The sequence below is a fragment of the Triticum aestivum genome, chromosome 3B (genome assembly GCF_018294505.1).
Source record: "Triticum aestivum cultivar Chinese Spring chromosome 3B, IWGSC CS RefSeq v2.1, whole genome shotgun sequence".
NCBI classification, from domain to species: domain Eukaryota; kingdom Viridiplantae; phylum Streptophyta; class Magnoliopsida; order Poales; family Poaceae; genus Triticum; species Triticum aestivum.
Window position 1 is genome coordinate 723,372,791 of NC_057801.1, and position 25,813 is coordinate 723,398,603.

Below are 25,813 nucleotides of genomic sequence, written 5' to 3' on the forward strand. Positions count from 1 at the left end.
GCTCCGGTGGTTACCAAAGTTGGCAACAGAGTTCTCCCTTGGCGAGGGCGATATAATACGCAAGCGGGCAAGGTCGCCCTTACTAACTCCTGTCTTTCTTCGCTACCTATGTTCTTAATGGGATTCTATCTTCTCTCTAGTGGGGTTCATAATGATTTTGACAAGCATAGGGGTGCTTTCTACTGGAACGCAGCGGACAATAAACGTAAGTACAGGATGGTCAGATGGGACATTATATGTTGCCCCAAGGCCAAAGGGGGTCTGGGCATTATTAATACGCGAGTGATGAATAATTGTCTTATGATCAAATGGTGGTGGAAGATCATGACTCTTGAGGAACTGCCACCCTGGCTCTCTATCCTAAAAGCTAAATATTTCCCCTCCTCGAGTCCTATGTTCGCGCCGGCTGCGGGTGGGTCGCAATTTTGGCATCAACTGGTTAAAGTCCGGCCGATCTTTCGGTCCCTTGTAAAATTTGTAGTTAGGAACGGTAAGTCTACGCGGTTTTGGCTTGATTGGTGGGTCAGGGACTCCACGCTGGCTGTTGCTTTTCCGGTTCTTTTTTCATATTGCGATGATACTGAGGTTTCTATCTTTGAGCTCTCGGCTAGGGGTTGGGTTCTGGATTTTCGTCGTTCTCTTTCTCCTGAAGAGTTGGAAGATTGGCAGCGCCTTACTGCTTGCTTCCCCCTGCTCTCGGAGGAAGAGGATGCCGTGGTGTGGCCCCTCTCCTCTTTGAGGCGTTTTTCGGTTAAATCTGCTTACTCCAAGCTTATCCCTGGGGGGCGCCCGGTCAAGTTTAAGCATGTCTGGTCGGCTCGAATTCCTCCTAAGATCAAGATATTTCTCTGGCAAGCTGTCCGGAGTAAGCTTCCGGCGGCCGATCAGATTAAGAAAAGAAATGGGCCGGGGTCCGACAGGTGTGTGCTTTGTGGGGCACTGGAGAACACCGAGCATATTTTCTTTCACTGCTCCTTAGCTAAACTTATGTGGAGTTGCATCAGACTCTGGTTACATGTAAATTGGTCCCCTTCCTCCTTTGAAGACCTGAGGCATTATGTCAATCTTCTTTCTGGCCATTCTAAAAGAGTCTTCTTAGTTGGATGGGCTGCGATTGGCTGGTCGTTGTGGACTACTAGGAATAAGTTCTTGATTGAACATATTTTTCCGGCTAATCCTGTCAATTGCTTATTTAAAGCCAATGGTTTCTTGCAGCAGTGGAGATTATTGGCTAAAGAAGGGGACCTCCAGGCCTTTGACGCCATGCTATCCAAGATGAAATCTACGGCGTCTGGGCTTCTTCGGCTTTCTTTGAGGACGGCTTCCTGAATGCTCTTTTGGTGTCTGGTTTAGGCTGGCCTGCGTGCCATGTAAGGCCGCTGGCCTTGTAATGATACTTTATCTTCTGCGTGTGTTACTTTGTTGGGTGCTGGTTGTTGGTCTTATACTCTGCCTGGTGGCTTTATCTATAAAGTCGGGCTCTCGCCTTTTCTCTAAAAAAAAAACTAGTCTAGGCAGTTTGCTGTAACGACAACTATGCTAGTCTTTGGATCTCACGGATCTTGTTACCCTCTCACTTCTGTTAATTATGTCTATTTGTACATCAGCTTGAAAAACGTTCTTATATTATGGGACGGAGGGGTACTAGTTTTCCTTGGTTTGCCTTTGAGCTATGTGATTCACAATAATTCCGTGGTTTTCCTTTCTTCATAAAACTTGCACGCAGAGAGGCATGGTAGTCTTGAACACCAGTTAGTTGGAATGGAACATCATGTGATCTGTTTGGCTAGTAGGGTAGTCCAAATAAAATAGGGCCTTGGTCCAGGAAAATATGTTTCCCCTTCTACTATTTCTGATCTTTGTGCACTTCGTTCAGTCTTGCTCTCGTCTGGCTCAACAAGGTTATTAATGATCAGTGATGAGTAGTATTGTTTTCTTCCCTGGCTTGGAGTTTTCTTGATTTCTAGGCGGCGCTCTTACTATGTGTTCTGAGCATTCAAATTCTTTTGTGATAATCTCATGGAATTTGGACTCTGATGTTGCTCAAGTACCACTATTTGTATTATCTTTTCTTTGTCTGCTCCTTCACAAAGAATGACAATCTCTTCTTTTGTTCGAAGTATTTACAGTGCTGCTATTTTGCTGAGTCGTATTGTGTTGCGGTAAGTTGCCATAGAATATACAGTAAACACTCACTCTTTAGGAGCCAGTCCATTGGTCCTCTTTCTTAGTTTTTCTTCTCTGGTATCTACCTACTGATGAGGATAGTTATAGCTTGTTGGCTCTCATTTCCAACTCGGTTTGCTTGAAGCCATTATACCTCCTTAAACAAAGAGAAGTTATTGTGATGCTATAACTGTTGTTAATATCTGCTGACCTTGTATGTCTATGGTAGTGAAGTAGAATTTGGTGATGCTATAGCTTCCATATTTTTCAAATTTAACTCATGCCCATCTCATATACTAAAATGTCTAACTTTTGTGAGGCTCATGGTTCACGTACTAAAATGTTTAACTTTTTATTAGTATAATCACTGTGGTAGTCTGCACAGATGTGGTGGGTTGTTTATAGACTGGATGCTAAACCATTCCCTTTAGTTTGTACGTTCTTTATTTTCATTGGTACTTGTAACTTGGGCACTAATAAAAATCTTGTTCTCTCTCTCTCTCTCTCTCTCTCTCTCTCTCTCTCTCTCTCTCTCTCTCTCTCTCTCTCTCTCTCTCTCTCTCTCTCTCTCTCTCTCTCTCTCTCTCTCTCTCTCTCTCTCTCTCTCTGTGTGTGTGTCGTCAGCGGCCAGATCTTGCCACTTGTATGTCTCCGCGCTTCTCCGGCTGTAAATTGGGTGGCACGGGCTCCCTCTCATGCTAGGATGCAAAGCTGTCGCTGGTATGGCTGCTATGTCTAGATTTGAAGCGCTGCAGCGACCTCGATGTGGATTGCAGTGACCACCGAGACTTCAGCAGTGAGATGCAAACTATAGACGTCGGCTTGACGCAGAGGAATGGTGGTGCAGCGGCGACTGACATCGCATGTAGCTGCTGGGATCGTGGAAAAGTGATGATGACAGCACTTGAGTGACTTGATGATGGTGCTACTCGAGCACCTGGTCTCGAGCTCCGGGGTGAAAGCCTAGGCAACCCGAGTTGATCGTGCCTAGCAATGGCAATGTTTTTACGTTGTTACCTTGTTAAAGGCATTGCTCGGATATGCTTGGACTATTTCTTCAGAGTGAAAACCTAGATTCTGAACTTGAGTGGTTGGATCCGGTGACGGCGGCTATTGAGCGTCGCTCCCTTCTTGAAGGCGTTGCTGTTGAAGAACTCTGTCGCTCGTGTGGTGTCATGAGATGGATGGTGCGAATATGGTCATTGATGTAGTTTGCCAATTGTGGATCTGATCTCTTTGATGTCTTTTTTTCGCCTACGCATAGCTTTGGTCTTATATGACTTTGCTATTTGGTGGCGTGTTTTTGTGTGTGTGTTGATGTTGGCTTTGTGCATCCTAGATATGCAGAGGCCGGGTGTTCTCATTGTGCTTGTATCCTCTTGATGCTTCATTATGAGCCAACAAAATTCACCCTTTGTCAAAAAAAGACATATTTTAGAGTGTAGATTCACTCATTTGCTCCGTATGTAGTCCGTATTGGAATATCTAAAAAGTCTTATACTTAGGAACGGAGCGAGCCCTGTGAATTTCTCCTCCTACATGTGAAATGTTTAGGAACGGAGGAGCATAACTCTTATATTTTGTATCGAAGGAAGTTTCATATGTAAACAACCTTATTTGACATGCAGGAGGAGAAATTCACAGGGCTCGCAGAGCTACTAACCAAGGTAGCGACTGATGACGGGACGGTGATCATCACATCAGTGAACGAGGCGTGGGCACGACTAGGCTCCCTCCTTGACCTCTTCCTCGCGAGCTTCAAGAACGGCGAGGGCATCGCACACCTCCTCAACCACACCCTCATCATTGCCATGGACACCATCACCTTGGCCCGTTGTGAGGCCGTGCACCCGCATTGCTACCTCCATGAGGTCACCTCTGCCAACGTTAGCTCCGCTAACCGCTTCATGACCAAGAGCTATCTCGAGCTCATCTGGGCCAGGCTCGAGGTCCCACAACATATCCTACAACTTGGCTACAACTATCTCTCCACCGTAAGCTACCCCACATATGCCTTTAACAATTTCACAAACTGTTGAGAAACATTGCATTCTCTTTTTTTTTCTCATTAAATTTATTATTTATTTTTTAGTTATTTTACATTTTATTATTTCAATGAGTGAAATATCACACTCTATATCTAGCTAGGTTATGCATTTTCAGTTAATGTTATTATTGACAGGATGTGGATGTCATGTGGTTGCGCAACCCGTTCCGATACATCAACCTTTACACCGACATGGCCATGTCGACCGATGGCTTCAACGGCAATGTTGATGACCTGAAAAATGTGGGAAACGGCGGCTTCTACTACATTAGGTCGACAAACAGGACGGTGGAGATGCTAAAGCGCTGGCGGGCAGCAAGGTCACAGTTCCCCTCCGCCCACGACCAAGGAGTACTCAATGAGATCAAGGCCGATCTCGCGGCCGGTGAACTGCAGATCAAGTTCGTGTTCCTTGAGACGACACTCTTTGACGGCTTCTGCCAGTTCCACGGAGAGATGGACAAGGTGTGTACTATGCACGCCATCTGCTGCATCGGGCTTGAGAACAAGGTGCACGACCTTAGGAACCTGGCTGCTGACTGGAAGAACTACACGAGCGTGGCGTCAATGGAGAAGAGGACCGGCAAGCATAGGTGGACGCCCCCCAACCGGTGCAAGGCGTCGATGAGGCAGCACTGATTATGTTCAGCCATATGGGGCGCATGCACACTTGTACAATCAGTGCATGGTATTATCTCACGGTGAATGGTATTATTTCCTCCTTTTATTTTTGGAGAAAGGCTATTCTTGGATAGAAAATACATACACTGATTAAGTTGGACCTGTGTTGGCGATTAGAGGTCAACTGTATTGGTCAATCAAGGAGAAATGACTTTCTATCCTAACGATGTTTGTTGGGTTCTCGCTTGATTTCAAACTGCATCATAATACAATGTTTCGCTGTGTGCCAACAAAATAAGATCGCACTTGTTGAACTTTTGCCTAGCTTCATCAGATATTTTTCTTGCTTGAGGGTGTACCTTAACATTTCGTAATGTTTCATAATATATGATATACCAGCAAAATCCGGATGCACGAATCTCCAACATATTTCATGGTGCATATATAGATGCGCACTGACCGTTCTCGCCCATCGAGGTGCAAACAAGTCTCCGAATACAATGGTATGCCAATGCCATGAATACAATGGTTCCACTGGTGAAAAAAGGGCCTTTGGTCGGTTCGCAACTGCCATTAGTCGCGGTTGCGCAACCGCGACTAAATAGGCGTGACTAAAGGCCCCCCCCCTTTAGTCGCGGTTGCTTAAGAACCGCGACTAAAGGCCCGTCCACGTGGGCGCCAGGCGGCCGTCGGGGCGGAGGACCTTTAGTCGCGGTTCTTCTGGCCAGCCGCGACTAAAGGCCGCCGCAGGTTTAGGGTTTTAGCCCCCCCCCTTAAACCTGTTTTCTGTTTAATTTGTATTGTTTTATTTCTTTTGTGCTTTATTTTAATTTTGAAGGAGTTTCACATATTCTACGGTACTACATACATGCATATGAATGTACAATTTCAAACAAATTTGAAATTAGAACCAAAAAGAATTCAAGAGGAATATACAATATATATTCAATATCATCGGATGACCATATACAATTTTGAACAACTTTCCATACATAATTTAATGCATATAAAGTTCTACGTCCTCGTAATGGTGTTCTCCTTTAGGATGGAGGACTTCCCTCCTGAACCATCCAGCTAGTTCCTCTTGAAGTGGTCGGAAGCGAGCTTCTGGACTAAGCATCATCCGGAGGTTATTCCTCTGAGCATTGGTATCACTCGGAACCCGCTCAGAGGTGTATCTCCGGATCATCTCACAGACATAGTATGCACATAGATTGGTCCCCGCTGGCTGAATATCCTCACCATTCTTAGCCTTTGATCTTTTGAATTCTAGCTCTTTTTTGAATTCACCGACCTTTGTATCTACGAACCGTCTCCAAACCCTACGAGGCAAAGAAAATTAAATGAACAAGAGAGTTATTAGTTACTTGATATTAGGAAATGAACGAAATAGGCCGATCGATATAGAGCGCAAATGAATGAAAATAATTACTTCTGCAGCATTCTTCTCATGCCGCCCCAAAGCTTTGGATCCTTATTCAGAGAGTCGTGGACGAGATATCCTCTTCTTCTTGTCCGGTCGGCACATATAGAATATCGCCGTTTATGATGCCGAACATATGTGCTTCACCGTCCGGATCATAGTTGTCCATAATCGGGTCAGCTCTATCGTCCGCCATTATGTCAGTCCTGAAAACATGTAGTAAAAACAAATTAATTAAGTGAAGAAGGGGGGCGGTGGCGGTGGCGGTGGCGAAAGGGCGGTGGCAAAAGGAGGGGGCGAGGAAGGGGTGGGAGAGGGTGTCGTGGTAGAGCGCGAGACGGGGCGGCAGACGACAACGTCACGGAGAGGGAGGCGAGGACAACACACATGTATAACCCTCGCCGCCCCCTCTCGATCCCAAAAAAACACTGCGCGCATCGCCGCCCCCCTCGCCGCCCCCTCTCCGTATATGCGTTTTTGTTAATTATCAAGTTTTAAGTTATTTTACCGTTTTTGTTAAACTAATTAACTAGTTAAAATTAAAAAGAACAAAAAAAAGAAAAAAAGAAAAAAATCCGGTGGCCCGCGGCGCCCCTCTCTCTCTCCACGATCTCGCTCTCTGTCTGAGACCGGTGGCCCGTGCGCGCGCGGCAGTACCGAGGCCGGCCGGCGGCGTTGAGGGCGGGCGAGCGAGGCGGCGCGCGCGCGGTGGGCGAGGGAGGCCGGTGACGGCCGGCGGCGCCGTACGTGTGGGCGAGAGGGGGCGGTGCGCGTGGGCCGGGGCGGGGCGCGGTGTGCAAACATACGGCGGGCGACGGCGGGCGGCGTCGAGGGCGACGGCGGGCGGCGTCGAGGGCGACGGCGACGGCGGGCGGCGTCGAGGGCGACGGCGGGCGGCGTCAGGGCGAGGGCGACGGCGGGCGGCGTCGAGGGCGAGGGCGACGGCGGCAGGCCTTCGGCACGGTGTTGAATCGGAGAAGACGAGAAAGGGTTCGGGCCCTTGTATTTATAGCCCCCCCTTTAGTCGCGGTTGGGGAGGCGACCCGCGACTAAAGGGTAACCTTTAGTCGCGGTTGGGGAGGCGACCCGCGACTAAAGGGTAACCTTTAGTCGCGGTTGGCCAGACCAACCGCGACTAAAGGGTTTTTTGGCGGGTTTTTGCGTTCCCGCGCGCAACGACCTTTAGTCGCGGTTGGCCAGGCCAACCGCGACTAAAGGTATTTTTAAAATACTTTTTCTTTTTCAAAATCTTAAAAATACAATAATATATCAAAAAATTCAGAAAAATAAAACTAATTCAATTCAATATGTTAAAAACACAAATATTATATCAAAAAGTTCAGAAAAATAAAACTAATTCAATTCAAAATTCTAAAAATACAAATAATATATCAAAAAATTAAGAAAAATAAAACTAATTCAATTCAAAATGTTAAAAATACAAATAATATATCAAAAAATTTAGAAAAATAAAACTAATTCAATTCAATATGTTAAAAACACAAATATTATATCAAAAAATTCAGAAAATAAAACTAATTCAATTCAAAATTCTAAAATACAAATAATATATCAAAAAATTAAGAAAAATAAAACTAATTCAATTCAAAATGTTAAAAATACAAATAATATATCAAAAAATTCAGAAAAATAAAACTAATTCAATTCAAAATTTTATACGCCTAGGCAGGAGTACGACAGCGACGACAGGAGTGACGACGACGGCGGCAACTTAGAAGGCGATGACTACCAGTACAACGGCGGCGGCTATGAAGACTACGAGTATGCATATTATACGCCTAGGCAGGAGTATGACTAAATCACTCCAAATTTCATGTATCATCAGTGGTATCTCGAATCATTCGAAAATGGACACCAAACACATCACGGGTAATATAATTCACATGATCCATTCAACAACGTTTGGTACAATAAATTATTACACATCATTTCTTCCCTTGTGTCCCTGCTTGCTTATGATTGTGCCGTATCCATGGAGCATCCTCATCATTTAACTTAATGCTTGGGTCGGTGTTCACTTTGAAGGGCGGAATTTCAGCAAACATATTATAATCTTCTGACATATCTGTCTTGTCCTCCACTCCCACGATGTTTCTTTTCCCTGAAAGAACAATGTGGCGCTTTGGATCATCGCATGATGTACTGATCGTTTTCTTATCTTTCCGTTTCCTCGGTTTGTTACTCATGTCCTTCACATGGAAAACCTGAGCGACATCTTTTGCTAGGACGAATGGTTCGTCAAGGTAACCAAGATTGTTGAAATCCACCATTGTCATTCCGTATTGCTGGTCCACCTTTACCCCACCTCCTGTTAGTTTGAACCATTTGCACCGGAACAAAGGGACCTTAAAGGAGGGTCCATAGTCAAGTTCCCATATCTCCTCTATGTAACCATAATATGTGACCTTTTGCCCATTCTCGGTTGCTGCATCAAAGCGGACACCACTGTTTTGGTTGGTGCTCTTTTTATCTTGGCGATCGTGTAAAATGTATTCCCATTTATCTCGTACCCTTGGAAAGTCGTTATAGTCGAAGATGGTGTCTTGGCCAACATGTACAGCTGATCTACAACATCATTGTCATTCATTAAATGTTTTCTCAACCAACTGCCGAAAGTCTCCATGTGGGCCTTCCTAATCCAGGATCCAGGCTTCCCCGGGTTGTCCGAGCGTAAAATATTCTTGTGTTCCTCAAAGTACGGAGCCACCAAGCTGGAATTGGTCAGTACAGTGTGGTGTGCTTCAGTCAGAGAATGGCCGTCCATACATGTCGTTGATTTCCTTCCGATCGTGCCTTTTCCACTTAGTCTCCCCTCGTGCCGCGATCGAGGAAGACCAATCGGCTTAAGGTCAGGAACAAAGTCAACACAAAACTCAATTACCTCCTCATTTCCATAGCCCTTGGCGATGCTTCCTTCTGGCCTAGCACGGTTACGAACATATTTCTTTAATACTCCCATGAACCTCTCGAAGGGGAACATATTGTGTAGAAATACAGGACCGAGAATGAAAATCTCTTCGACTAGGTGAACCAAGAGGTGCGTCATAATATTGAAGAAGGATGGCGGGAACACCAACTCGAAACTGACAAGACATTGGATCACATCGTTCTGTAACCGTGGTAGATCTTCTGGATTGATTACCTTCTGAGAGATTGCATTGAGGAATGCACATAGCTTCACAATGGCTACTCGAACATTTTCCGGCAGGAGCCCCCTCAAAGCAATCGGAAGCAATTGCGTCATAATCACGTGGCACTCGTGAGACTTCAGGTTTTGGAACTTTTTCTCCGCCATGTTTATTATTCCCTTTATATTGGACGAGAATCCAGACGGGGCCTTCATACTGCTCAGGCATTCAAAAAAGATGACCTTCTCTTCTTTGGTCAGAGCGTAGCTGGCACGACCTTGAAACCATTCCGGATGCCGGTCATCAGGGTCTTTCAAACGTTGCTGGTCCTGCCGTGCTTCCTTTGTATCATTTGTCTTCCCATACACGCCCAAGAAGCTTAGGAGGTTCACGCAAATATTCTTCGTAACGTGCATCACGTCGATTGCAGAGCGGACTTCTAGGACTTTCCAATATTCTAGCTCCCAGAATATAGATTTCTTCTTCCACATGGTTGCGTGCCCGTCAGCTCCCTTCGGAACTGATTGTCCGCCAGGACCCTTTCCAAAGATGACTTTCAAATCCTTGACCATATCAAATACCTCAGCACCAGTGCGTTCTGCAGGCTTCGGCCGGTGATCTGCCTTGCCGTTGTAATGCTTGCCTTTCTTTCTTACTGGATGAATTTTCGGAAGAAATCGACGATGCCCAAGGTACACGTTCTTCTTACAATTTGGCAAATGTACACTTTCAGTCTCATGTAAGCAGTGCTTGCATGCATTGTATCCCTTATTTGACAGTCCCGAAAGGTTACTAAGAGCAGGCCAATCGTTGATGGTTACGAAAAGCAACGCTCGTAGGTTAAATTCCTCTTTTTTGTGCTCATCCCACACACGGACACCAGGTCTGCCCCACAGCTGTAAAAGTTCATCAACTAATGGCCTTAGGTACACATCGATGTCGTTGCCGGGTTGCTTCGGACCTTGGATGAGCACTGGCATCATAATGAACTTCCGCTTCATGCACAACCAAGGAGGAAGGTTGTAGATGCATAGAGTCACGGGCCAGGTGCTATGGCTGGAGCTCTGCTCGCCAAAAGGATTCATGCCATCTGTACTTAGACCAAATCTTATGTTCCTTGCGTCAGCTGCAAAATCTTTGAACTCTCTGTCGATCTTTCTCCATTGCGTTCCATCTGCGGTGTGTCTCAACTCCCCGTCCGACTTACGGTCCTCTTTGTGCCATCGCAACAACTTGGCATGCTCTTTGTTCCTGAACAGACGTTTCAACCGTGGTATTATAGGAGCATACCACATCACCTTGGCGGGAACCCTCTTCCTGGGTTTCTCGCCCTCAACATCGTCACCAGGGTCATCGCCTCTGATCTTATAACGCAATGCAATGCATACCGGGCATTCATTCAAATTCTCATATTCACCGCGGTAGAGGATGCAGTCGTTGATGCATGCATGTATCTTCAGAACCTCTAAACCTAGAGGGCAGACAACCTTCTTTGCTTCGTACGTACTGGCGGGCAACTCGTTATTCTTTGGAAACATATTCTTCAACATTTTCAGCAAGTTTTCAAATGCCGAGTCAGCTACACCTGCCTGTGCCTTCCATTTCAGCAAATCCAGTGTGCAGCCCAGCTTTTTCAGACCATCATCGCATCCGGGGTACAACGACTTTCTGTGATCCTCTAACATGCGATCCAAATTCTCCCTCTCCTTTTCAGTTTCGCAGCGTCTCCGTGCATCAGCAATGGTCCGACCAAGATCATCAACGGTCTCATCACGTGCCTCTTCTTCACCTTCACCTTCCCCTTCACCTTCCCCTTCACCTTCAGCATCCTCCATGAAAGTATCACCGAAATGAGCAAGATAGCTTTCATCGATGAAATCATCCCCTTCTTCATCTTCTTCCATTATAACCCCTCTTTCTCCATGCTTGGTCCAACAATTATAGCTTGGCATGAAACCGTGCCGAAGCAAGGTGCAGGTGAACTTCTCTTGAGGAAGAGTAACCCTTCTGATTCTTACAGTCAACACATGGACAGATAACAAAACCCTTCTGCTTGTTCGCATTAGCCACTACGAGGAAATCTTTCAAACCCGTAGTGAACTCGCGGGAGAGTCGGTTACCGTACATCCATTGCCGATTCATCTGCATTATTATAATATAAAATATATAATTAACCATCATGCATTTGTTAAACTAACTAGCTATAAACAATAGAAATTAAACAATGAACAACACACATGCATATTTTATCAATGACACACATGCATGAAAGGTTCAAGTTGCTAACCGCGATCGAGGAGGAAAAAATAAATGAGGAACCTCAAGTGTGGCTCCAACACTTCATATCATGTTTGTTTCACCCTCTTGGGGCATTTCATCAAACACCTTGTGTGCATAAGAGGAACCAAAAGCAAACCTACACCCCCTTGTGAAGCTTGTGAAGAGAAGTGGCACCAAATGGCTAAGTGGGCGTGCTGAACTGGTATATATAGGGGAGGAGCTTTAGTCGCGGTTGGCCTGGCCAACCACGACTAAAGGCCTTTGGGCACCTTTAGTCGCGGTTGGCCTGGCCAACCGCGACTAAAGCCCCTCACGTGCACCAGCTGGCCACCGAGCGCCCTGGGCCCAGGCCTTTGGTCGCGGTTCGTCTGCCGAACCGCGACTAAAGACTTCATTAGTCGTGGTTCCTACAGTTTCGCGACTAATGGAGCTGGACGGAAGCCTCTTTTTCTACCCGTGTTCATTCCGTCATTTTCCGCTGCAAACAAAGTCTCCGAAACACCGATGCCGTGCCGTGGCTGCTCTTCTACCTCAACACCACTGTTTCTACGCCTGGATATTCAGCAAAGTCGCCCTAGCTAGCTGAACATTCAGCGGGTGACTACGCACAGGTGGTCCAACTCCAAGGTAGAAACCTCTGACCGCGTACAACTAAACTAAACGTGTCAATAAAAAGAAGTGTCTAGAAAATCCGAAACATCCACATTTGCACACATAGTCGTATCGTTGACAGGTATACTAGAAAAACCACATACCCCCGCGTCGCCAATCCAAGAAATTGCCTGCCCCCTGGGTAGCATCGACTAGCAAGGGATCCATCCTATTGGCCATCGCGCAGGTCGTTGATCTTAGAACTAAACCAGTTCATATATACAGGTGTGACCCACCCGAGTAGACAGTAGAACAGTGGTAGCTTCTCGGACTGCGACGACCTGCTGTAACCCTTTAGCTTGCCTGCCTCCTCGTATTCTTTTCTTGCCGACCGATCCGATCCACGAGCTAGCTATCTCTGCGTCAAGGTTCGGAGAGAGATCGATGGGGTCGGTGAAGGAGGGGAGCCTGAAGCTGTGCAGCCACCACGTGGTGCCGTTCCTCGTCGGGGGAATTCTGCCCACGGTCCTCCTCTTCGTCTTGGCCTCCGACCGGGTGGGCGAGCAGCTGTCCGGCGTCTCCGGCAGCTGGCTGGGGAACAGCAACGATGTAACCCCGGGGGCAGCGCCTGCACCGCTGGAACATGAGGTAATCAAGAAAGCAAGCCCGTCGTATATTTATTCATGCATGCCTGCTCACCTCCACCCAGTTTTTCCTTTTTCACTTTGCCCTCTCAAGAGCTAGCATTTGCATAATTTCATCACGTATGATGAAGGATTTTTCTTTGTTTAAGTTAATCCCAAGCTGGTGCTCTTAATTATGCGTGATCAAATGGTTCAAATCTACGATTGCTTCGTCGAAATATCTTCGGAGCAAACGTTCATTGTTTGGGCTCGAGGTGCGATGCACACCAAGGAAGGAGATGAGTGGCGAAGGAGACCTCAAGAGAATGGAAGGCAAGAGAAGAAAGAGGGGGGGGGGGGGGGGGAGATGAAGATGAGAGAGGCAACTATCCGTGTCGAGAGAATGTAAGAGCAAGAAGGTGGTTGATAATGCAAAGGGGAGAAAGGAAAGAAATGAATAGCTAGATGATGACAATAACGGCGGCGTAAGCGCATGAGAGGGATCCAGGATAGAGGAAGAAGAATGAGGACGCGGACTAGTCCTTTTTTTTAACATACAAACAAGATACTCCATCAATTTTTTTATTCTGCATATAAGATTTATCATAAATCAAACTTCATAAAGCTTGATCAAATTTATATGAGAAAATAAGTACGATACAAGAGATATATAAGATATCAAAATTAATTACATGCTGCATTTAATGATATTGTGATTTTTGTTGTATTATCTTGGTCAAATTTTATGATGTTTGACTTAAAACCAATTCATATATATATATACACCCGAGTAGGCAGTGGAACAGTACTGGTAGCTTCTCGAGTTGCGACAACCTGTTGTAACCTCTAGCTTGCTTGCCGCCTTGCCTCCTCCTGTAATTTCTTGTCGGTCGATTGATCGATCGACGAGCTAGCTACCTCTGCGTCAAGGCTCACAGAGGGATCGATGGGGTCGGTGAAGGAGGGGAGCTTGAAGAAGTTGTGCAGCCACCACGTGGTGCCGTTCCTCGTCGGGGGAATTCTGCCCATGGTCCTCCTCTTCGTCTTGGCCTCTGACCGTGTGGGCGAGCAGCTGTCCAGCATCTCTGGCAACTGGCTGGGGAACAGGAACAGTGGAACTCCCGGGGCGGCGCCTACACCGCTGGAACATGCGGTAATCAAGAAAGCAATCCCATCGTATATTTATTCATGCATGACTGCTCACCTCCACCTAGTTCTTTTTTCTTTTTCAGTTTGCCCTCTCAAGAGCTAGCATTTGCGTAATTTCATCACGGATGATGAAGGATTTTTTTTTTTGGCGGTGAATCTTAAGTCAATCCCAAGCTGGTGCTCTTAATTATGTGTGATCAATCCAATGGTTCAAATCTAGATCCAGAATGCGCAACCGCATGGGAGAGATCCAGGATATAGGAAGAAGAAGAAGGACGGGACTGGTCTTATTTGTTTTGAACATACCAAATATAAACTAGATACTCCATTGATTTTTTTACTCCGCATATAAGATTTATCGTAAACCAAACTTCATAAATCTTGACCAAATTTATATAAGAGAATAAATACGATACAAGATATATATGATATCAAAATTAATTACATGATGCATGTGATGATATTGTGATTTATTTATTTATTGTAGTTATCTTGGTCAAATCTTACGATGTTTAACTTAAGGCAAATCTTGTACGGCGACTAAAATGCGGATGGGGTAGGTATATACACAGTCACACATCGTATGCTGAGAACCAATCACAAAGTATCAAGGTTGACAAGGTCTTCCCAAAAAAAAAAAAGATTGACAAGGTTTATTGGGTTTTCCTACTTTTCTAAATGGGCTTTTGTGCTCCTCCCAGTTTTACAGAGTGGTCAGAGGGATTTCCTATTTGGCGCTGCAGGCGCCGGTTTGGCGCAACCTGGGCTCGGCCCAACTTCCACTATTCCTGTTTTCTAAACTCTATATAAAACTGCAAAAAAGCCGCGCACAGTAGGATTCGAACCTGCGTCGCGGGTTTTCAGGTATCGACGTATAACCAACTCGACCGTTTCACCAGATGTGGTAGCACCCATGTTTCCGTCCCTTTATTTGTTCTTCTTTTTTCTTTTTCTTTTCCTTTTGCTTTTTTCTCTATCCTTTTTTACTTTCTTTTTTCGAAATTCGTAATTGTTTTCTTCAAATAGATGAACTTCTTTCTCTAAATCCATGAACTGAATTTTTCGAAACTCGTGAACTTTTTTCAAATTGATGAACCATTTTCAGAATAGGTGAACTTATTTTTCAAATTTATGAACTTTTTACAATTTTCTGATTTTTTTTCTTAAAATTGATGAACTTTTTCTGCAAAATCGATGAACTTATTTTCAAAATTAATGAACTTGTTTCAATTTACATGAACTTGTTTTCAAAATTCATGAACTTTTTTCAATTTAGGTGAACTTTTTCCAAATTCGATGAACATTTTTCAAATTGATGAACTTTTTTTCAAATTCGATGAACTTCTTTTGAATCCCTGAACTGTTTTTGAATAAATGAACTTTTTCGAGTTGGTGAACTACATTTCGAATATGCGAACTTTTTTTTGCACGCTCATGAACTCCATTTGTAATATGTGAAGATATTTTCAAATAATTGGAAAATATAAACCCTACAGTGTAATGTGCAATAAATAACGTGTCTACATTTCTATTCTTTAAAGATCTCGCGCTGGTAATAAGTAATAGTAGTCAGCTGGTGCAGTGGCTAGCCTCTCCGTGTTTAAGTGCGAGGTCGCGAGATCGAATCGGAGTCGGGAGGTATTTTTGCCGGTCATTTTTTTGCGTTGCTTGTTGCGTGATCGTGGGCCGGCCCATCCAGCGGCTGCTGCAGGCGCTACTTCTCTTGCGGGGCGCTGAAGGCGCGGTATAGGAGCTCCCGCGCACCTCCTTGACCACCTCCTGGTCGTCGCCCTCGACCCCGCCGGCTTCCGCCGCTGCGTCGCCGTGCACCCGCACTGCTACCTCCTCGAGGTGACCGCCGTGAACCTCACCTCCGCCGCCCGGTTCGTGTCCAAGCAGTACCTCGAGCTCGTCTGGACCAAGCTCGAGCTCCAGCAGCGCGTCCTGGAGCTCGGCTACAACTTGCTCTTCACCGTACGTGAGAATGAGATCGAACACCACAGCACCACTACTACAGTACTTGCTAACACCACAAGCAGAACTAATCCATGGTGATTGATATCTATCGCTTGCATGTATGGTAGGACACCGACATGCTCGTGCTCCGGAACCCGTTCCGGCGGATCCCGGTGTACGCGGACATGAGCGTGTCCTCGGACGACTACTCGGCGGCGCGGGCGCACCCGCTGGACAACCCGCTCAACACGGGGCTCTACTACGTGAAGGCGACGAGCCGGGGCGTGCGCATGCTCGAGCACTGGCGGGCGGCGCGGGCGAGGTTCCCCGGCGCGCACGACCAGTCGGTGTTCCACAACATCAAGCGCGAGCTCGTCCAAAAGCTGGGGGTCGCCATCGAGCCCCTCGACACGGTCTACTTTGGCGGGTTCTGCGAGTACCACGACGACCTCGCCCGCGCCTGCACCATGCACGCCGACTGCTGCGTCGGCGTGGACAACAAGGTGCACGACCTCCGGGACATCGCCGCCGACTGGAGGAGGTACAGGGGCATGGCGCCGGTGGAGAGGAAGAAGGCGGCCGGGAATATGACATGGACGGTGCCCGCGCGGTGCCGGAGGTCCGTGAACTGGAGTAAGCCCGTGCACCCCTGATGGCAGCTGCAGCTCGAATGATAACTGATATAAGTACTACAGTTTTTTAATTTGTGTCGTCGAGATTGCCCAGGATTTATGTAGACGTACTGAATAAACTGTTGAGAAAATACGCCTAGTTCTCAAGAGTTTGAGAGAGGAACAGTAGTGCAGTTTCAGAGGGAGACCCGTCGAGATTCTTTCAGAAACCTGTCGCAAATTGCTACTTTGAATGGATTCAGAAGCACCTGCCAAGCAACGCTGTCTCTTGATCGAGCTGCTTTCTTTTTTCAAATAAACGAATGCGAGTATGATTGGATGGAAAATGAGCAGAAAACCTCAACCGGATCCCCCTACATTGTACAGAAAAACCTGCATTCTACATGCATGGGTTTACACAGGCAGTTCAGACACAACAAAAAACAGCAAAAGAGGAGTAACAAGTCATGGGATGTAAGCGAAGACAACAGACAAAATATAGCCAGAGTAAACCTACAAAAATACTGACAGAAAACAATATGATCCTTGTGGTCACCAATCAAATTGTTGGTACACTTGTCGGGCCATTAACGCGATGAGCTTCAGGTCGGTTGATGAAACCACGAAACTAATGGTTCCAAACATGATTCCCAAAAAATAATAACTGCTGAAGGATAATTTGTGAAGAGAAAAGAAATGCTAAATCAGGCAAACAGAAAGTGCATTCTCATTGTCACCTCAACGCAGGTACTTGCATAAGTTATTTTGGTATCTAGACAGTCATCAAGAAAGTAGTCTCTGGTCTGGAGGATCATCCACCTCACACTTATCCAAGGTACATATTTAGGGACTTGCAGAAGGAGATGCAGACTGGAGCCCTAGACATTCTTGCTGGCGTACTTGTCAGGTTCATCATCCTTGAAGAGGTCGTCCATGACATCGTCATTCTTGGCGCTTTCAAAGCTGGAACCAGGGGTGCCGAGGGAGAACTCATCACCACCGGTGGAACCTGCAGGAGCACCATGGTTTCCACCAAAGTTGCCGGCAGCAAAGTTGTCGCTGCCAGCAGGAGCAAAGCTGCCTCCAGAGAAGGCATCATTTCCCACAGGGGGGGCATAACCACCGCCGCCACCGCCACCGTTGCCACCATAACCACCTCCTCCATAGCCACCACCGCCATATCCTCCTCCTCCAAAGCTGCCACCACCACCTCCATAACCAGCACCATTACGGAAGCCAGCAGTCCTCTCAGTGGCAGCACTAACCCGTAGACTGCGTCCATGTAAGTCCTGAGATAAGGAAGAAAGTAAGTTGATGGGCAACATTAGATGCAAAGTTTTGAAACTTATATGAATCATTGCATGTTCTTGAAACTGAAACTCCTACAGTAAACATATCGAGGTGATGAAAACAATTGTAGTAAGCTCACTCACTGATGAATTTGACATCATTCCGTTTTCCTAACAGGCTAGCAGAGCATTAAGAAAGATGATGTGGCAGAATTCACGCTAAAATTTGCTATTATAACATCAACATCACAGTTCCCAATACTTCCATTACATGCTAGAGTTATCCAACTTGAATCGGATTGCAGTGATAACTGATGTACAACACGTATCTTATTCTTTGTTATTCAAGACACAGCCATGACATCCAGGGAAGTACACCGAACTTCCAACCAATCAACAGGAGTTTCACCATCATTAATGTAGAATACACAGTTAAAAAAACAAGTTTAAGAAACATTGTTTTGATGGAGACAATTGGGGTAAGATATAGTTCTAAATAATTTATCCTGGTCTGAAATTTCTCGGCTAAACATAGAGTAATTAGAATAATATTACAAAGCACAGCACCAAGAAAAGCTGATAGAGTTCATCCGGATTATGATTTTACCTTTCCATCCAAGGCCATGATGGCAGATGAAGCCTGTTCTTCTGCTGCATAAGTTATAAAGCCAAAACCTCTAGACCTCCCAGTGTCGCGGTCTACGATAATCTTAGCTGGAAAGAACAAAACAAAAAGAAAAACTAAAAACCATTACCAAAACAGCAGCCCAAGATGAGCACAGAGAAAGATTAAGAACTGCATACCATCAATAATTTCTCCATAATGGGAAAAGGCATCTCTCAGACTGCCCTCGTCTGTGTTAAAGGAAAGCCCTGCAACAATTACTCATGGCAGTCAGAGAACAGCATCGCAGGAGAACAACTGATTTTTGAACAGCCCATCAACAGAGGTAGTATAAGCTACAAGGAGGTCGAACCTCCAACGAAAAGCTTCGATGATGACATGCATCTTATCGCCTGGTAGAGAGTCGGGTTCGAGCTGGTGGCTTTCTTGAGCAGGTTGCCAAGTTTATTAACCAAGGCCATGGTCCCAATCTGCAACGGAACAAGATGTGAGACACAGAACAGGTAAGACAGCTGATCGTCCGATGCAATACTATCCAAAGTTCAGAAACATGTGAGTACTTAGCAGCTTACACCTTTCCTAAGCTCTCCGTTTCCTAATCTCTTCGTTTCCTAAACTAAACATGTGCGTAGATATAATGCTAGAGAGGATGAGGAAACAGTGTTAACGGATTTCCGTTTTCCCCTTTCTTAAGCTCTCCGTTTCTCATTTTGTCGTACGGAGGCCTCCCAAATAAGATGAATAATACAAAAAAATATGCAAAATTGGCTGCTAACGATCAAACCCATTCCCAGTTGCACACCGAGCCAACCCACTGATGCTACACACTTGTCGTTACTCCTCTCGGTGACCTGAATCCTCTCTGTTCGGCGCGAGCAGCCAGACACACGCTAAGCATGGCAAGCACACGCTACGAGTAGAGAAGAACAGAGAGGGAATGAGAAACCCGGGGAGGAGGTCACCTGCTGCCTGCTGCAGTGGAGGGAGACGGCAGCGCGGCGTGGTGCTGCTCCTTGCGGCGGCGAGGGGCAGAGGATCCTGAGGCGGCGGCGCGGGTAGGAGTAAGACCTGGGTGCGTCTCGTCGACCCTTTGCTCCGAGTCTGTGACCTGGGCACCCGTTTTGTGCGTATGCAATTGGGCTGAAAGGGTTTGGGCTTTCGAGTTGAAATTTACTGGGCTGCGTATCTCCCCCCACCTGGTGCCCGCCTTTTTGGGCTTTCAGGTCGAAAGTTAGAGAGCTTTGAACATAGAAATGAAAATTCTGAACTCTGAACTGTTCGAGAAAAGGAAATATGAGCTCTGAACAAATCGCCGTTAAGGTCTAATAAGATCGGTGTAAGAACAAAGAAGCATAGTTCCACCCATGGAAAGCGGTGCTATCGTTAAGGTCTAATAAGGTCGGTGTAAGAATAGACAAGCAAGTTATTGTACTACTCCGTATCAAAATATAAGATATTATTTTAGGCTAGTTCATATTTTAATGCGGAGGTAATAGATGTTGATATTTTTAAAATAAATATGGTCAGACTTTATGAAGTTTGACTGTAGACAATTCTTTTATATGCAGAGTAAAAGGAACTGGAGGGAGTACATGCCATCTGTGCCAACTTCCAACGAGCGAAAAATGTCAGGTGGAAGAAACCGTTATATGGGCCTATCAAGTGTCAAGGTAAATGTTGATGCTCTTATCATGAGGAGGAAGGAAGAGGTGCGACGGGGGCAGTAGTGACGGGTGCGACGGGTACTTTCTTGGCAGCGTCGTGTGCGACAAACCCTTATCTGTTACTAATGTAGCAAATTCCATGGCTATAATTCCATACAGATTGAGGCTAATTGATTAGACCCTGTCAACTCGCTTGTGCAGGTCAAGAAATATTTGGGGAGGAGCCACCATGATTTATCCCCGAATGCTTTGTGATGGCAGGCATGATTGGAAATGTTGAATTTCTTCACTGTGGAAGGGAGGCCAACGAAGTTGCTCATAGCATAGCTAAATTTTATCATGATCATAACGCATCTTGTAATTGGGTCGATGAACCCCTTGATTTTCTTGTTTGTGCCTTGCTGAACGATGTAACCATTTTTTTCAAAACAATAAAATGGTCATGGTGGCATTCCCTGAAAAAACAAGCATGTTTTTTTTTCTTTTTTGCGAATCAAAATAAGCATAGTTCTTTTGCACAAAAGAGATTTGAAAGAATGTGTAGTTCTGTTTTTTCGAATACGAGTTTAAGTTGGTTTGTTGCACAAACAGCAGGAGCTGTCTAAGTTGAGCTCTGAATTGGTCTGAAAGGCCAAATTCTGAGCTCTGAATAGATAGTGGTTAGGGTTTAATAAGATCGATGTAGGCATAAAAAACACACGGTTATTTTTCCTTTATCCATTTCTAAAAAAAATCCTTTTCGCAAATTAAAAAACAAGCATATACTAGTTCTAATATCTCAAGAGTTCAGCAAGTTGCGATGTTGCTTACAGTATACTCTGGTGACGTGGACTGTGGCCAGCAGGAGCAGGCGAAACTTAGACAGCAGGAACAGTGCAGTTTTTCCAATGGAGGCCATCAAGATTCTGTCGCGACTAGCGACTAATCGCAGAGCAAAAAGACCCGCCAGGCCGCCACGACCCGGGGCTTGTATGGAGGCGAGATTTTGGTTCAGGAGCACCTGTCGGGCGAGCTGTCTCTCCATCGAGCCGCAGCTTTCTTCTCCAGTTCGATGGGCATGCAATGCAAAAAGATGAAAAGTTGGGCAGAGCTCAGTCCCATTCGTCCGCACCTGAACTTGAAGGTACGTACTAGTTCCCAGATCAAAGTCAATTTAACCACCTAGCAGTACTGTCTGCAGATGTGTCTTTTTTTTAATTGTCTACAGATGTGTCTTGGTCTGATTTCTAACACAACTGCTAATCTGGTACGGTGTCGCGCGCTGGCATGCCAAAGAGCTTCGCCATGTGCAGACGAGCGGCTGTTGCCAACGGAGGCAGGGCTCCGTTTCTCCAGCTGCGTCGTCGTCGGTGCGCCGTGCACGCGACAAGACGACCAACACGTGCGCGCGTCGATCGGCAGAATTCCAACGGCATGCCAGTACGGGCGGGGATGCTGCTGACGCCAGGTAGGTAGGCGGTGGTGCACGCTGGTGGCGGCCGGCCGGAGTTCGCCATGATTTGTTCCCGTGAATACCTCCCCGGCCCACAGCCATGCGTTGCACCGTGCACGTCGAGGTCTCCGCATTTAATCGGCGGTCGACCGGCTGCTGCTTTGCTTGCGGAAGCTTCTCCTCTTCCTGTCGTGTGCACTGTGGCCGCGATGGAGCCATGCAATGTGGTACACGACGGCGAACTCGTCCAAGCAATAGGACCGGCCCCATTCATGTGTCGCATCCATAATTAAGCTCGGCTGCGAGAGTTCTGAGACTTGGCCATGACCATGCGCGCGCCCTGGTTTGATCTGTCGGTTTGATTACGGGCAGCCATGTGGATGGCATCGGACCTGGCTACGACCTCGCGTTTGATTAGTTAATCACCCCGTCAACGAGCCACCCGTGATGCATAACATGCATAGAATGATAGTCGAATAAAATAAATGGGCCAGGAAATGGTGGTGGTACAGTGAGGGTGGAGAGGGCACGAACTGGCACGGCCATCTATCATCGATCGGAGGCCAATCAGCGTCAAGGAAAGTCAGGCTTGCTGGTAGTGGTGCTATAGCAGACCTCTCGCAAGCTGCCTCGGCGTTGATTCCATCTGCCACGGCATGGCGGTGAGCTCCAAGAACACCCACCACTCGCCGGCGGTCGTCTTCCTCCTCGGGGCCATCTCGGCCACCGCGGTGCTCGTCTTCTTCTTCACCGCCACCGCGGGACCCGCATGGCCCGCGGCGACCACGGAGCTCTCTCCTCGGAGGAGCCAGGAGGCGGCCCGGTCGGCTCCAGCGCCGACGCCCAAGGCCTCTTCTACCACCAATGCGGTACGGTCTATTTGCTCTTCCATCGGCCGTTGCTATCTAGAGTAGCCAGACCCCAACGGTTTCGTTGGCGCAGACGGGCGGCGACGACGCGTTCGCGCGGATGCTGCGGCGGGCGGCGATGGAGGACCGGACGGTGATCATGACGTCGGTGAACGAGGCGTGGGCGGCGGAGGGGTCGCTGCTGGACTCGTTCCTCGAGAGCTTCCGCGTGGGGCTCAACATCTCGCACCTGGTGAAGCACATCGTGGTGGTGGCCATGGACGAGGGCGCGCTCCGCCGGTGCCGCGCCGTGCACCCGCACTGCCACCTGCTGCTCCCGGACGTCGACGGCCTCGACCTCTCCGGCGCCAAGAGCTACATGACCAAGGACTACCTCGACCTCGTCTGGAGCAAGCTCCGGCTCCAGCATCGCGTCCTCCTCCTCGGCTACAACCTCCTCTTCACGGCACGTCGTCTCGTCGCCAATGCCTGTGTGCGTCTCGTCGACCCTTTGCTCCGAGTCTGTGACCTGGGCAGTGGACTGGGCACCCGTTTTGTGCGTATGCAATTGGGCTGAAAGGGTTTGGGCTTTCGAGTTGAAATTTACTGGGCTGCGTATCTCCCCCCACCTGGTGCCCGCCTTTTTGGGCTTTCAGGTGGAAAGTTAGAGAGCTTTGAACATCGAAATGAAAATTCTGAACTCTGAACTGTTCGAGAAAAGGAAATATGAGCTCTGAACAAATCGCCGTTAAGGTCTAATAAGATCGGTGTAAGAACAAAGAAGCATAGTTCCACCCATGGAAAGCGGTGCTATCGTTAAGGTCTAATAAGATCGGTGTAAGAATAGACAAGCAAGTTATTGTACTACTCCGTATCAAAATATAAGATATTATTTTAGGCTAGTTCATATTTTAATGCGGAGGTAATAGATGTTGATATTTTTAAAATAAATATGATCAGACTTTATGAAGTTTGACTATAGACAATTCTTTTATATGTAGAGTAAAAGGAGCCGGAGGGAGTACATGCCATCTGTGCCAACTTCCAACGAGCGAAAAATGTCAAGTGGAAGAAACCGTTATATGGGCCTATCAAGTGTTTGATGCTCTTATCATGAGGAGGAAGGAAGAGGTGCTACAGGGGCGGTAGTCCGTGAGAACATGGTACTTGCTTGGCACCGTCGTGTGCGACAATCCCTTATGTTGCTAATGTAGCAAATTCCATGGCTATAATTCCATGCAGATTGAGGCTGATGGATTAGAGCCTATCAACTCGCTTGTGCAGGTCGAGAAATATTTGGGGATGAGCCGCCAATGATTTATGCGGAATGCTTTGTGACGGCAGGCATGATTGGAAATGTTGAATTTCTTCACCGTGGAAGGGAGGCCAGCGAAGTTGCTCATAGTATAGCTAAATTTTATCATGATCAGATCATAATGCATCTTGTAATTGGGTCGATGAACCCCTTGATTTTCTTGTTTGTGCCTTGCTGAATGATGTAACCATTTTTTTCAAACCAATAAAATGGTCATGGTGGCATTCCCTGAAAAAACAAGCATAGTTTTTTTTTGTGAATCAAAATAAGCATAGCTCTTTCGCGCAAAAAAGATTTGAAAGAAATGTGTAGTTCTGTTTTTCCGAATACGAGTTTAAGTTGGTTTGTTGCACAAACAGCAGGAGCAGGTTTTTTCTCCAGTTCGATGGGCATGCAATGAAAAAAATGGCAGAGTTCAGTACCGTTCGCCTGCACCTGAACTTGCAAGCATGGCCTGGAGTAGTTCGTATAGCAAAGTCAATGTAACCACCTAATTTGACCTACTGTCTACAGATGTGTCTTGGTCTAATTTCCAACACAACTAGTACTCCCTCTGTTTTTATTTATTCTGCATATTGAAGTTGACTGAAGTCAAACTTCGTAAAGTTTGACCAAATTTGTAGAAACCAATATAGACATTTATCATAATAAATCTATATGATGTAAAAGTATATTTAATAATAAATCTAATGTTATTGATTTATTATTGTATATTTTAATATATTTTTTATAAATTTGGCAAAGTTTGTAGAGCTTGGCCTTGATTAAATCTAATATGCGAACTAAATAAAAACGGAGGGAGTACTAGTCGCTGGCATGCCAAAGAACTGCGCCACGTGCAGACGAGTGGCTGGTGCCAACGGAGGCAGGGCTCCGTTTCTCCAGCTACGTCGTCGGTGCGCCGTGCACGCGACACGACGACCAACACGTGCGCGCGTCGCTCTGGCAGAGTTCCAACAGCATGCCAGTACGAGCGGCGATACTGCTGACGCTAGGCAGGGAGGCGCTGGTGACGGCCGGCCGGAGTTCGCCATGATTTGTTCCCGTGAATACCTCCCCGGCCCACAGCCATGCGTTGCACCGCGCACGTCGAGGTCTCGGCATTCAATTGGCGACAGTGTCTGTCGACCGGCTGCTGCTTTGCTCGCGGAAGTTTCTACTCCCCCTCTGGACGTGTGCACTGTGGCAGCGATGGAGCCATGCAATGTGGTACACGATGGCGAACTCGTCCAAGCAATAGGACCGGCCCCATTCATGTGTCGCATCCATAATTAAGCTCAGAAGGTAATATTATCGAAAGTCATAAAACTTGCGCTGGCCGTTCAGTTTGGTGCTAAAACTTTAAAAATACGGATTTTTATTCTTCAACTTGCGTTCCCGTGCAAATATAGTCACTTCGTTCATATTTCAGACGTGTCCCGTGCTTACATGGCGTGCCAACATGGCTATGGCCCACTGAAGAGACTAGAACTGCTCAGTGCGACATGCGCATTTTTTTTGCATAATCACCCCTCTGTACTTAATTAAACAGAAGCCCCTCAATAACATGTGTGGGTTCCACTTGTCAGCATGGGTGGTGTGAGAAATGAAAATAAAAAGAAGGCATAACATGTGTGGGTTTCACTTGTCAGCATGGGTGGTGTGAGAAATGAAAATAAAAAGAAGGCATAACATGTGTGGGTTCCACTTGTCAGCATGGGTGGTGTGAGAAATGAAAATAAAAAGAAGGCATAACATGTGTGGGTTCCACTTGTCAGCATGGGTGGTGTGAGAAATGAAAATAAAAAGAAGGCATTGGGGTACTCGAACAGCCGACCTCATATACAACCTCATATACAACGCACGCTGTAGCCAACCACTACACCAACTACATACAGTGACTATTTAGAGATACACTTGATTTTATATTGTACGTAGTTCTTTTTCTAGATTCCTCTTTTCTATTTACTTTTTGGAAAATCTTGCCTTTTTGCCAAAAAATTCAAATGAAAAAAACAGCATCAAAATATATAATGATTAATCCA

At 46.4% G+C, this 25,813-nt stretch overlaps 3 protein-coding genes across 3 annotated transcripts; 2 read left to right on the top strand and 1 right to left on the bottom strand.

Moving 5' to 3' along the window:
• The first annotated feature begins 13,846 nt into the window (after positions 1–13,846).
• Positions 13,847–16,880, top strand: LOC123067759 (uncharacterized protein At4g15970-like). Its single transcript, XM_044490418.1, has 4 exons — positions 13,847–14,053; positions 15,591–15,601; positions 15,789–16,023; positions 16,134–16,880. Exons 1-4 carry the CDS (start codon positions 13,847–13,849, stop codon positions 16,656–16,658), a joined length of 978 nt encoding a protein of 325 aa, XP_044346353.1. The 3' UTR covers positions 16,659–16,880.
• Positions 16,881–17,316: 436 nt separating this feature from the next.
• On the bottom strand, positions 17,317–19,648 carry LOC123072018 (glycine-rich RNA-binding protein 2, mitochondrial). The gene is made up of 5 exons (XM_044495585.1): positions 19,493–19,648; positions 18,883–19,000; positions 18,710–18,778; positions 18,513–18,619; positions 17,317–17,905 (listed from the first exon to the last, which is right to left on the bottom strand). The coding sequence occupies exons 2-5, from the start codon at positions 18,989–18,991 to the stop codon at positions 17,495–17,497; spliced, it is 696 nt and encodes a 231-aa protein (XP_044351520.1). The 5' UTR covers positions 18,992–19,000; positions 19,493–19,648; the 3' UTR covers positions 17,317–17,494.
• Positions 19,649–22,137: 2,489 nt separating this feature from the next.
• LOC123066212 (uncharacterized protein At4g15970-like) lies at positions 22,138–23,348 on the top strand. The gene has a single exon (XM_044489343.1). The coding sequence runs from the start codon at positions 22,596–22,598 to the stop codon at positions 23,049–23,051; it is 456 nt and encodes a 151-aa protein (XP_044345278.1). The 5' UTR covers positions 22,138–22,595; the 3' UTR covers positions 23,052–23,348.
• The last annotated feature ends 2,465 nt before the right edge of the window (positions 23,349–25,813 follow it).

What these genes read in the sequence shown, in the direction of transcription:
- LOC123067759 (XM_044490418.1), top strand. Translation starts at nt 13,847, where the DNA reads ATGGGGTCGGTGAAGGAGGGGAGCTTGAAGAAGTTGTGCAGCCACCAC. An exon ending in GCTACAACTTGCTCTTCACC is followed by an intron (nt 16,024 to 16,133) that starts GTACGTGAGAAT and finishes CATGTATGGTAG; the next exon opens with GACACCGACATGCTCGTGCT.
- LOC123072018 (XM_044495585.1), bottom strand. Translation starts at nt 18,991, where the DNA reads ATGGCCTTGGTTAATAAACTTGGCAACCTGCTCAAGAAAGCCACCAGC. An exon ending in ATCGAAGCTTTTCGTTGGAG is followed by an intron (nt 18,779 to 18,882) that starts GTTCGACCTCCT and finishes TAATTGTTGCAG; the next exon opens with GGCTTTCCTTTAACACAGAC. An exon ending in TCATGGCCTTGGATGGAAAG is followed by an intron (nt 17,906 to 18,512) that starts GTAAAATCATAA and finishes TCCTTATCTCAG; the next exon opens with GACTTACATGGACGCAGTCT.
- LOC123066212 (XM_044489343.1), top strand. Translation starts at nt 22,596, where the DNA reads ATGCTGCGGCGGGCGGCGATGGAGGACCGGACGGTGATCATGACGTCG.